This window comes from Gallus gallus, chromosome 18 (genome assembly GCF_016699485.2).
Source record: "Gallus gallus isolate bGalGal1 chromosome 18, bGalGal1.mat.broiler.GRCg7b, whole genome shotgun sequence".
In the NCBI taxonomy this organism is placed as follows: Eukaryota; Metazoa; Chordata; class Aves; order Galliformes; family Phasianidae; genus Gallus; species Gallus gallus.
Genome location: NC_052549.1, coordinates 10,332,404 through 10,345,333, shown reverse-complemented (window position 1 = coordinate 10,345,333; position 12,930 = coordinate 10,332,404). Strand labels below are relative to the sequence as shown.

At 58.1% G+C, this 12,930-nt stretch overlaps 1 protein-coding gene across 22 annotated transcripts in view; it reads right to left on the bottom strand.

Annotated features, from left to right (window-relative positions):
* The window catches only part of RBFOX3 (RNA binding fox-1 homolog 3), a 111,672-nt gene that overhangs the window by 34,399 nt on the left and 64,343 nt on the right, over window positions 1–12,930 (bottom strand). For 4 of the 22 annotated variants that reach the window (XM_040649859.2, XM_040649854.2, XM_046902217.1 and 1 more), the window contains exon 1: window positions 10,937–11,156. The exons of the other annotated variants lie outside the window; for them this stretch is intronic. Coding sequence is in view for 2 of the 4 variants with exons in the window: in XM_040649854.2 (XP_040505788.1) it covers window positions 10,937–10,995 (59 nt within the window). In the remaining 2 variants the exon portion in view is untranslated. Of the gene's footprint in view, window positions 1–10,936; window positions 11,157–12,930 lie in introns of those variants that run through there. 22 annotated transcript variants of the gene reach the window in all.

Genomic DNA, 12,930 nt, shown 5'->3' with positions numbered 1-12,930 from the left:
CCGGGTTCACTGCTCGAGTCAGCACATTAATCACGGAGATTGGCCGAGCGGTAATGCTAATGAGGCGGCGGCAGCGCGGTGCGCGGGAGCCCCTCTGGCAGCGCCGGGTCGGGGGGCAGCGGGGGCAGTCCCCGGCACCACGATGGGGGGACCAACGCTCCTGGGTTGGCAGGGAGCGGGGCAGAGCCCCACGCCGGGAACCTCAGCCGAATCCTTCAGCCCGTATGGGAGCCGTGCAGCGCAGCCCCAGAGCGGCGCTCAATGCCCCCCGGGGGACCCCTCCCCACGGCCGGGTGTGCGCGGGGCCGCCCTGACTCAGCACCAACCCATCCCCGCGTCCGGGCTGCGGCTCAACGGAAAGCAACGTATTTTATCTTTATGTGTCAGGATTTATATAAAAGGGGGATAGTTCAGCTCTAAATGTAATGAGTTGGAAGAACAGCCCTCCAGTGGCTTCCTCCAGCTCGCACGGCATCAATAACATCGATTGCTAAAAATAACGAATAACCCCAACCCCGCAGCAGGGAATGCTCTGTGTGGGGGCACACACCGCCCCACCGGGCTGCCCACGTCCCCCCCACTGCCTGGAGACACAGAAACGGGGATATTAAACCATCCTTGATGGTGGCCGTGGAGTTACCTCTCACCCACGTTGGAGTCAGCGCCGGGGGAGTGGCTGCACATCGGCGCACACCAAATAGTGAGGTTTCAGCTCACAAAGACAGCAGCAGCACTTCCCAAGCAGTGCTCCATCCCCAGCGCCGGGCGTCTGCTGCTGCTCCGGGTGCAGAACGCACAGTGGGGAAATGCGGGCTGTGCCCAAAAAGTGACCCCAAAGGCACACAGAGCTACTGCCAGGAGTGGCACTGGAAACCGGTGAGGCCATGGAGAGCGGGGCTCTGCAGGATGGGGGCACATGGAGAGCAGCTATTGGTAAATAATCCCTAATTAATGAGATCCCGGCGATAGGCGGCACAGTGCTGCTCCAGGCAGGGGTGATGGCAACCAGCATCCCTCCACTTCTCAATTACGTCTTCAGGGAGGGAAGCAGAAAGTGGCCGGGGTGAATGAGAGAGACTTTTGTCGTGTTTAATATCAATTCATTTCGCAGACTGCTGACGCAGCGGGATTTCACCGCTCGGAATTTATGGCTCTTTGGAGAGACCCGTGCAAATAAATGGGGGAGAGGTGAAAAAAAAAACACCCGTTCTGCCATCAGCACAAAGGCACAAACACCGCTGGGAAGGAGCTGGGGGGGGCTTGGGAACCTCCTGATCCTGCTGGCCCTCAGCCCCATCGTGCCACCGGGGCCGTCGGCAATGGCTGGAGCCCCATGGCTCTGGGCAGAGGCACTGCTAATAACGGAGCCATTATTACACAGCGCAATTCGGCCCCAAGGGGGTTTTATGCAAAATGACACACAATATAAATGACTGTTGTAAACAGAGAGTTTAATAAAGGGCTGTGTGCGAATTTACAGCCTCCCCAAGGATAATTAAAATTATTTATCTACTTACCTAGCTAGCCGCTGGAGCAGTCTATTAATTATTATCTATTATACGCGGCTGCTTTGCATGCTGCCAGTGCATCGCCCTACACCACCGTGCAGGAAGGGGATGCCGGGGGCCCGGTGAGGTGATGCTCTGCCCACCAGGTGCAGCACAGCACAGCACTGCTGTGTGCATGGAGGTGGCACTGCCACCCCACAGAGCTGAGCGCTGCACCGGGGCTGCACGGGCACCAGTTCAAGGAGCAGATGGGGTCCAGCTGAGGGCACAGTGCTGGTGGAGGAGCGGTGCCTGGCGCAGTGCTACCTGCTCTGCTATCTATTAGTGTGACAGAGCAATCATCAGTTCGGAGACGCTGGGATCCCTCGGGTCCTCTCTGCACATAAAAAGACCTCAGGGGGCTCCAGTGTGCGGATACTTAACATTGTTTTATTAGCTTAATAAACCCAGCTGATGGCGCCTGAATCTGCAAAGCAGCCCCAGCCCCTCCTCTCTGCAGGGATGGCTCTGCAGGGCACAGGGTAGGGGCACGCTGGGGGCCTGCTGACATGCAGAGCCCATGCAGGGCTTGCCCCCGGCCCCAGCAGCCCACAGAGCAGCTTGTTGGGAGCGCAGCATCCAGCTGCTCATCGCACTGCAGGCTCAGTGAGCTGTCAGCTCCCTCCAGCACAGCCATTAATTACTGCTGCAATTGCTCTCCCTGCCCCACGCTGCCCTCGGCAGCCCCAGCACGGGTGGGCACAGGGCTGCGGTGCCCCCAGTGAGGAGCCCCAGGGCTGCCAAAGCATGGAGCCCTGGGGTCAGCCACCAGCTCCATGCCTGCAGCCCCACAGCCCTGCCCACGGGCCAGGTGACACTGACCCACAAAAAGATTTCCTGCCGGTGCATGGCTGCAGCTCTGTCATCAGGAGCACAGATCCCCTCCTCGGGCTGCTGGGTTGTTTGCTTGCCAGAAAAAGGCTGCTCTCCCCCAGCTCTGCGGTGCTCAGCCTGCTTTGCTTTGATCCTGCACAGCTCTCACTGTCTAATAAACGCAGCATGATCCAATTCCAGGTCATTACTCAGGGAAAGAGACCCCTCCATGGCCGCAGCAAGAGCTCCAACTCAATTTGAGTGAGCCCAGTGCTCCCAGAGCAGCCACTGCTGCCACGTCGGGGTCTCAGCGGGCCTGGGCTCACAGTAAGCACGATGCAAAAATCATAATGGAAGCGCTTAAAGGCCACGCCAGAGGGATGCTCGTAAATAAGGGCACTCGGTGACGTGGGGCCGTGCCAACAGAAGGCAGCTCAGAGCTCTGCAACCCCTCCAGGACAGCTCCTGGGGGGAAAGTTTGCATGTTTGCTCCTAAATCCGCGGCTGCGAGCGAGCAGGTCCTGCAGGGCTGGGCGCAGGGGACAGAGCAGGGACCCTGTGGGGACCCCTCGGTGACAGCGACCACGCCAGGAGGTCACACAGCACACGTGGCCACGCAGCAGCACAGTGCCAGGAGCGAGCACCGCTGTGCCGAAGCAGCCACAGTGCCGTCCCTCCCACCGCAGCCTGCGGGATATTTACTGCCCGTTCCCCCCTAAATCACAGCTGATGGCAGAGCAGCTCGTGCTCCATTACCGAGAGCTCACGCCGAGCCGCAGTTCCGTTGAGCTTGCAGAAACGTGGCCTCAGAGGAGCAGCCCACCCCGGGCTGTCCGGCGCTCGCTCGGGATGATGGACGGTTATGGACCATCTGCACTTCCAGGAGGGGAGAGATTTATGGGCGGCACAGACAGGCAGAAGAGTGTCCATTACTATAACTCACGGTGCCCTCTTCAGAGATATTGTAATCAGGGCCCTCTGCTGCTGCAGCGGGAAAGTCCGGGTTAAGCACTGGCAGGAAGGAAAATCAATTATGTTTTTTTAATACACTGCTGGCAGTGGGTGGGGGTGGGGCGGGGAGCAGGGCTGGCCCCAGTGTGCAGACATGGGGGGGTCGGTGGCACCAGCACCCCCATCGCTCTCGCCCTCCCCAGAGGTGCGGGTGCTTCCCCACGTGCACAGTGCTGAGCCCTCTGCAGCTGAGCCCCCACCCCTCCCAGCCTCATTATTGCCATCACCTTGATTAAGCTTTGATAGAGCCCAGGATTCGTGCCGACAAGAAGCACCGGAGGGCACCACGAAGCCTTCCTGGCCGGAGCCTGGGAGAGGCAGCACCAACGCCTGCACCTTCCCATCTCTTCCCCTCATGCCATAAGCATTACAGCTGATGCTGTTCTGTGGCCACCCTGTAAACTCCAACCACTTTGCACAGAGCTCCCTTCATTAACCCCTCCGTGCTCCACCCGTGGGGCTGCTCCATGGCCCCAGAGCTGCACCTACCATGGGTGCTTTGGCGCTGTTGGTGGTGGATCAGACCACCAGGCAGCAATCAAACCACGCAATAAAAAGCAAAGCGCTCTCATTTCAAGGCCCTGACTCCTGCAGAGGGGAGGTGTGGGGCATGGGATGCTCCGGGAGGGAGAGCAAAGGAACTTCTCCAAGGGGATCTGCACGCAGTTTACACTGAATTTGCTGAATGTGGGACTGCAGAGCATCCATCTGTGCAAACTTCCTCCTGCAGCCTTTGAATGCAGGGCTTTGGAATGCAATGCTCCTTGTTTCCTTGCAGCCCACTGTTCAGAGGCACAGGGAGACCATCACAAAGACACAGCCGCCCCGGGAGCTGAGCTATTGTTTTCCTTAAATTGGGTGGAGAGGAGGAAAGGCAAACGTTCCTGAAAGTTCAAGGAGGACGAAGCCAGCAGGAGCCCTGTGCTGTGCAGTGAGCGCTCTGCAAACCTCACAGCCAATGCAAACCCTCAGTAACACACGTGGGGACGGCTGCCCCAGCCCTGCTCACCCCACCCATACAGACACAGGCGTGCAGGTGAGCGGTGCTGGGCTCAGCCCATTCCCCCCACGATGCCTTCCCCCACCCCCAGCACATCACGCAGGATCGGAGGCGACAACAGCCACGTGCTTCCCCAACCTCACTGTGTCTGGGGCTCTTGCTTTATCAGTTTTTATCCCGTGTAATATTCATCACGCTGGTTTATTTATGGGCCCCCTCTTCGGGAAGGTATTTTTCAGGGCTGGTGAATAAAACATGAGCCTGTGCTGCTTGTCAGAGCGAGAGCGGCTCCTCTGATGTCAGCCTGACGAACGGCCTTTGGGTTTCTCCAACGACTGCACTTTGAGAGAAATTTATTTGTATTTGGGTTCACGTTGGTTGGGAAGATGCAAACGCTTTTCCCTCCAGAATAAATGAAAACTTCGGCTGTGCAACAGCAGCAGGACAGGCACCGAGCATTGCATGCAACCCCCCACTGCAAGCAACCCCCTGCTGCAAGCAAAGCCCCATTGCAAGCAACCCCAGCAGCAGGCAGCAGCCCCCAGGAGGTGCTGAGCATCCCGGGATGGTGGCACACGGAGAGCACGAGGACCCCGCGTCGGTGCTGCACCGTGGGCAAAGTCTTCCCTTCACCAGTTAAGGGACGCCTGGCTGTGACCCAAAATTCCTATTAACAAATCAAACCATAAAACCAACAGAAGCAGCCGGGAGATTTCCCTCCATCATGTGCTAATTTATAGGGTTACTGGTGTCAGCAGTTGGAAAGGAGCAGAATTCCATCAAAGAGGCACTAAAACCCGACGCCGCGCGCTTTAAAACAATCACAAACGCTCATCTGAGAGGACTGCTCGGGACATCATTCCTTGGCGTTTAATTATTCATATCCCACACAAACGAGTTAAATTCCGCTGAAGAGAAGGAGAAGCAATCAGAGTTAAGAATTAGCAGGAGCATCGCCTCTCATCCCGGGGAGCGTTCTGCACAAGTCCCACTGGAGCTGCTGTGCTCCTCTCCGCTCCTCTCCCTTCTCTGCTGCTCTGCTTCCCCCATCTAGCACGAAATAAGGGCCAAGTTTTCTCGCTGCTTCATCTCGATTCAGTCAGTTTTATATCTCACAAACACATATGCAGATTTCTCTGCTGCTTTATTTGTTCATTAAGACTTCAATAAAAAATGTTATAAAAATGCCCCTTTTTTGTTGTTAATTGCAATTTTCTGTTTTAATATGCAAGTGGTGCTGGCTCTCCTCAGAGACTCCCCGTGCCTCTCTTTAAATACCGCATCTGCCTCGCCTCACATCAGATCCCTCCCAGCCTCCTCTTCCCCAGGAGAACAGCCCCAGGGCTCAGCCTTTCTCATTATGGGAGATGCTCCAGGCCCCACCATCTCTGCACCCTCCGCTGGGCTCTGCAGCAGCTCTGCCTGGAACTGGGGAGCCCAGCAGGGTGCTCAGTGCTCCCGGTGTGCCCTCCACAGGGCAGAGCAGAGGGGAACGCCTCCCAGCCCTGATGGCAGGGCAGCGCTCAGTGCAATGCACCCCAGGGAGCCATTGGCCTTCTTGGCCACAGGGTGCACTACTGGCTCATGGTCAACCATTGGCCAACCGTTGGTCAACCGTTGGCCAACTGTCGCTCAATTGTTGCTCAACCACTGGTCCACTGTTGGCCACCAGGACCCCCAGTCTCCTCTTTGTACAGCTCCTTTCAGCAGCTCAGCCCCCAGCCTGTACTGATGCATGCAGTTATTCCTCTCCGGGTGTAGGACTCTACACTCGCCCTAGTTGAACCTCATCAGGTTCCTCTCCACCCAAGTCTCAGCCTGCCCAGCTCTTGCTGAATGGCAGCGCAGCCTTCTGGGGTGTCAGTCACTCCACCAGCAAACTTGCAGAGGGTGCACTCTATCCCTTCATACAGGTCAACGATGAAGATGCTGACCAAGACTGAACCCAGAACCAAACCCGGGGACCACTTCTATCCAGGTTCCTCTGCACCACCAGCATAGAGGTCTGGCTGTGAACACACTGCAAGCTGCCGGTGCCCCATCACACACGGGGTCACCGCACAGGGAGCACACTGTGACCCAGCAGGGCCACACCATGCCTGCTTGCCCGCAGCAGAGTGCGGGTGGCTCAGCCCTGGGCTGCTGCAGGCTTTATGGAGTGCGGTGCTACTGCAGTACCCAGCACTTTAAGAGACCCTATTATCCCTCGCCTGTAGCTTCATGCAGTGTAAGTCAGCTCGCTCTAATGTTTCCCATATTGAGTGCCCGCCTCGGGCTGAAACTGTGAGGGAAGTTTCAGCAAGAATGGTTCAGACATTTCCGAGAACGACGTGGTGTACAGTGCTGTTCTGACACATCCACAGCATTCCGGAGTCACGACACTCTGACCCCAAACCCCACCTTGCAGGGCCTGGAGGGCAGCACGGGAGGCAGCAGGACCCCAAAGCTGCAGCACCCCCTTTCCACAGCGCTCAGCTCAGCAAGCTGCAGCTCCTTGGGGGAGGAGGGGTTCCCCTTCCCAAAGCCAGAGAGCAGTTCAGAACATGCTGAAGCTGCAACCCCAGCTCCCAGCGCGGCAGCACAGGGACCCCGAGCACAGCACAGCGGATGCTCACTTGCAAGAGCAGCACTCAGTTGCTGGCAGCAGCAGGAACCTGCTTGTGTTGGAACTCCGACTTCTGGAGTGAGAACAGCTCCTGCCAGGGCTGCTGCAGCAGCAGAAAGAAGGCAGAAATTAGCTTGGCATAACAGCATCCAGCAGCCTCCCAGTCAGCAGTAACACCGACTTTCTGGTTGCTAATTCTGGATGATGGAACTGCGCAAAGCTTTGGATTTCTTTATGCCATCATTTTTCACCCTCAAAAAAAAAAAAAAGAAAAGAAAAAGAAAATCCAAGAAAATGTTGGGCTCTCGTGGCAAATGCCTGTTTTGGAAGTAAGCTGCTCTCGTATATTATATTGTTCTGGTACCGCATCACAATCTATCAACGTCGGAGTCCCCAGAGCACAAGAAATCAAAACATCATGAATAAAGTGCAACTTTAAAACTCCAGCAGTCTGACAGCGTTAGGCTGAGCCTCCTAACATGCGGCGCTGTATTGATGCTCTCCCCTAATAAAGTCAATGCTGGCCTAGCTTCGCTGCCTACAGCGCATTTGCTCAATTAGAGGAGAACAAATAAGGCAACAAGCCAAGATGGTGGTAAACACCGCGCAGAGCTGCGCCCGGAGCTCAGCAGTCACAGTGCCGCTCTGAAGCTGCTCTGCAGGACCGCCCTGCGGGGCTGTGGGCTGAGCACCCACCTGTGGGGTCTGCAGGGCTGAGCACCCACCTGTGCTGGTATTATCTACAGCTGCACCAGCTCTGCAGCTCCCTGTCTGAAGCGGGGCCACTGCTCGCCACGAAGGGGACGCAAAGAGATGCAAACTCAGCTCAGGTTTTTGCTGCCGATCTGCCCAGCCTTGCAGAAGCACTGGGCAAGAGGCACATTTTGCACCAACACTGCTAGCGCTGTTGCTATACACAGAGCACACAGGCTCAGCCCCGGCACCCCCGTGCAGCACTTGCCCCTGGCAGTCCTCGTGGGGCTCCTCATGCCATCCCAGCACGCAGCATCCCTGGCACAGCCCAGGTGGATCCTCCCATCCTCCTCAGCTCCAACAGGCACCCGTGCTGCCATGGGCAGCTGCATTTCCATGCCCTCACGCAGCGTTCCTGGCTCTCGGTTTGCATTTTTCAAAGGCAATTAGAACAGCCTGAGCTGCAAAATATGTCAGCCATGGCTCAAGAGACCAGGCAGCACGGGGATTCACGCTTTCACACCTTTGCTGCTGCTCAGAAAAAGCCCATGCAGGTGCAGAAGGAGAACCCAGTGAGAGGAAAGAGCAGCTGGTGGGTTAACACCTGATTCACCCATACAGCCCCAGGGAGCCCCCAGCAGGGCTCCCATTGCCCTGCGTGGAAACGTGCACTGCAGCATCACCGGACTGGGAGCGCACCCTGCCCCACGCACCCAAAGGGATGTGCTGTTCCCGCTGTGCTCCACCCTGCCCTACTGCCCCCCAGCACCTGTGGGTCCCCATCCCCTCACTGCCATCTGCGCAGGCACTGGGCGCTGCCATTTGGAGCGCAGCAAGGAACCCGAAGGAGAACTTGCCCTGCCAAGAAGAGTGAGAGGGAGAGCCAGGAGATGTGGGCAGCCTCGGGGTGGGAGAGCTGGGAGCACAGCTAACGGGATGGAGCCGGGAAGGGCAGTGCAGGGAACAGCAGGAAATATGGGCACACAGAGCAAAAGCTGCAGCAGGTCTGAAGGCGAGCCAGGCAGATGGCAAGGCAAGGAACAAAGAGGAGGCAACAGGGACGGTGAAGGGAGGGAGGAGAGGCCACGGCAGGGCTCCCTGGGACAGGAGAGCTGGTTCCATCTGCACTTTGGGCACATCCTGCTGTGTTCCTTCTCTTCCACCAGCCCTAAAACCTAAACCTAAACCAATCCCTACTGCAGGGCTTCCTCCCAGCCACCTCCTGCAGCATGGGGATGGATGATGGCACCTCTGCTTATATCACGCAGTGATCATCCCCTGAGTTACACACAGGGAGCAAAGAGGAGTGTCAGGAAGTGAGAGGGCACCAGGGGGGGAAAACTGCCCTGCTCTGGGGCAAGCCTGCTCTCAGACCTGGGACACAGGGCTGCGTCCTGCATCAACACCACCAGCGCTGTGCAGACACCACTCAAACTCAGTGCTCAGAGAGCGACGCTCACCACAAGAGCGCTCCTTGCAGCTGCCTTCACACTTCTTCCCGCCCCCCCCCCTCCCAGCAGTCTCATCGCAGCCCTGTGAAGTCCCCCCCGTCCCATTTGCCCTTTTGCTGGGAACGAGCGGGGCACCGGTACAGCAGAAGGATTTAATTGCATGTCAAAATTAAATCTCTTTTGATGAAGAACAATTCAACTCCGGCTCTGCCTAATCAAATTAACAAAGTCTTTTTTGATTTTCAATTATCTTCTTCACTGGAACACTTTATCCGGCGCTCCTGCGCTCCAGCCGACAAGCCCCGACTAACAATGAAGGTGTTTGCTGCACTTCACCAGCACACGGTGACCACCAGAGCCCTCCTCCATCTGCCTCCCTGCAATGAACCAGGCAAACACGTGCTCTCGGTGCCCTTTTCTCCTCCCAGCTGTACCGTTACAGATGTGGATGGAGCCCCCCCCCCCCCCCGACAGAGCCCATGGAGCTGCAGGAGGTTGATCACGGGCCTCAGTCCCAGCACCCAACAGGGACAGATCCCGCACCCATTGGTACCGGGCCCTGCAGCAACCCCACACCGGCGGAGCTGCGCACACCGCAGGCACCGGAGTTGTTCCCAGCTCCCTGCAGCTGGAGAGGAACATTAAGCTGTGATGGCTGGACAAAATGTATTAGAAGATGCTAATTTAATTAAAACAACGCGGCAATGGCTAAATGAGCAAGTGAAGGAGAACACCTATCCGTACCAAGGGCACGCACACAGGAGCAGGGGGATGCAGCGAGGCCCTGTGGCTGCAGGAATACGGCTCACGGGACAGGAGCTCACCCCCTGCCCCGCTGCATGTGCTCAGCGTGCACTGAACATGCACAGCTCTTGGCTCATCCTCCACTTGCAGCCTCCTCCCAGCCCCGGCAGCATGCTGGGTAACCTCCAGCGACGCTCCCAGACACCACTATGGCAGTAATCCCGCTGCGAGGTCTGTGGGGCAGGGAACGGGTTCCCATTTGCAACTCCCACTGCATTTACCAGCAACCAAACGGAGCTGCGCTTTCTCTCGGCGGTGCTGGGGGGACACCACATGCACGCAGCCCTTCCTCCAACCCCCGCCGACCCGAGGTTGCAGCCTGCCGAGCCAGCTCCATCCTGCAGCAGCAGCCGCCTGAGCGCAGCTTTATTGCCTTTTGGCTTTATTAAGCTGTTTTCCACGGAAACCATCTTAATTTGGATCGATCTGCAGTTTAGCAGCACACCTTCCTGCGGGCTCGCTGCAGGTGCACCCCCCCTCCTCCAGCACGCAGCGATCCCACGCGCGGCACAGAAACGGACCCCGGGACTGCAGCGGTGCGGGATGCAGTGTGGGATGCCGTGGGTTCGTGCCCGACGCTCCCAGGGGATCTCAGCGCCGCGGAGTCGGAGGGGATTTCCGAGCTCCCCCCCCCCCCACACACACCACCACCACCCCCCAGCTCTGCCCGGCTCCGCGGGCTGCCGCTGCCACCTGCCGGCAATGCGGCCCCGCCGCCGGGCACAGCCGCGCGCACCCCGCGGTGCTCTGCGCTCCGCATCCCCGCTGCTCCCCGCGTACCCCCGCAGTGCGTGTGTGTGGGGGGGTCCCAGTGTCACGTCCCCACCCCAGGGCTCACGGGGTAGCAGCGGACGATGGGACGCCCCACAAAGCTCCCCGTCCGCCACATCCCATCCCCTGCGCGAACAGATTGCGAGGCAGAAGGACAGCACAGATCACCGCGCGGGTGCCAAACGCCTTCTGCAACACAGAGCGGCGTGAGAGCGCACCCCGGTTTGAGGGTCCTGCCTACCTTGGGGGTGAGCTGAGCTGCGGGGCCAGCACTATTGTCCCCGTCCCTCCTGCTGCCATCTGTATGGCAAAGGGTGCGCTGAGGGACACCGCTCCTCAGGACGTCAGTCGCTTCCAAAGAGAATGCGTCGTTCCCTTCATTCCCTCTTTGCGGATGGACGGACTGGCGCCCATTCCCGGGTCTCTCCTGTTCCATTCCCTTTTGTGCGTTTTCCAAAGAGGGGTTGATCACATCCTGGCAGATGCTGGGAGCAGACGCCTAATGGAGGCCATCTGCCACATTTCACAGGGAAAATTATTCAAACTCACTAGGACTTTAATTTAATCAGCTGGCACTGAAGTGGGCACTGGGCTTTCATGTGAGCAGGTGTGAGCACAAATCAGCAAAGGCAAGGAAAGCATTTCATCTCCATTCACTGCGCCCACAGCAGAGGAGCTGCTGCGCCTTCCCCAGCACTCCGCACCAGTGCAAAGGCACCGCACACTCTGGTGCACGCAGCTACCTTTAGGAATAGATAACACCACTCTGCTACGGAAAGGAATGAATACAGCACAGCTCCTACAAGAAGCAGGGTGGTGGCTGCCCCACGTGCTGCTCCCCCCTCACTGAGCCACAGCTGTCCCACCGTGGCCACTTCACGCACACAGACATGGAACAGGCTCCATGCCGTGGGCTGAAAGGTGAAGAGTGCAAAACGGCAGAGGAAGGGAGATGGGGTGGAGGTCCTGGAGACGGTTCCATAAACACTCATTCAGCCACTGGAAGCAGAACCCCTCTGCACTGCAGAGGACATCGGCTCCAGCAGCTCCCATCAGGTGGAGCTGACCCCAAACCCAGGAGCTCACCTAAACCCAAACAAGTAAACACAACACGCTGTGCAAACACCGGGACACTCACTGCATCCTCTCCCCAAACATCCCTCTTAGCACTTCCTCCCTGGCACTACCACGTGTCCAGACTCCACAACTACAATGTGTTTTATCACGTGCACAGTACAAGGGATTGCCCCAGTGCAGCCGCTGTGCAAACCCGCTGGCTTTACAGCTCTCTGGGTTTGCACACAGCTAAAATGCAGCACCAGCTGCTGCAGCATCACCACCCTTCTACCAACTTCCACCCCAGCACACCAGGGCCCGGCTTAGCTGGAAAACCCAATGAAATCGGGCAGAGAGGGAACAGGGATAACTTGGCAGCTGCTCACATTTAGTTTACACCTTCTTTGCCAGTGTGGAAGGAAACAAACGACCTGTGAAGGGAGCGGAGCGCAGTGATTCATTACCCCTGATGTGTGATGATGGCTTAATTATTTTTCTAACTGGGGAGAGACGCTTTCTGACAGCAGGTGCAAATTAATTCTCCACTGTTTTAAGGAGTGATCGGCCCAGGACAAGCGGAAAACTGGAAAACCTAATTAAAGCGGGAGCTGGGTGGAATAAATGGAGCGGGGAGTTTGTTTGCACGGTGCTGATGGATATTAACGATTGGTGGTGAAGCACCGGGGCTCCCGGCAGGAGCACGGAGCTGTCGGGGCTCCACGAGCTCTGACACCTTTGGGCAGGAGGTGCCATGGAAGTACGGCCCGCGGAAGGGGAAAGGCAGCGCTGCGCCTGCGGGGAGGGGGGGGGGGACCCGGTGGGATGCGGGGCCGGGAGCTCCGGAGTGCCTCGGGCAGCTCCAGCGCTCCGCCTCCGCCCGACGTTCCCGCATCCCCCGAGCACCTGAAGGGCTTTGCCACGGGGGGGAGCAGCCCCGGGCTGCCGGGGAACATCGCGGGCTCCGACATCGGGGGAGGAAGGAGGTGATGCTGAGGAGTTGCCATAGAAACAGGATTTATCCATCCCTGCAGCTACAGAGCGCGGCTCAGCACGGCCTCCTGCAGCCCCCTCCTCTGCCCCCCAGGGTTGGGGGCGGCCATACCCCCCTCCCCCCCCCCAAAGCTGCTGCTGCTCACACCTCAGCCCGGGGGCTTCTGCCCCCCTGCACTGCCACGTGCA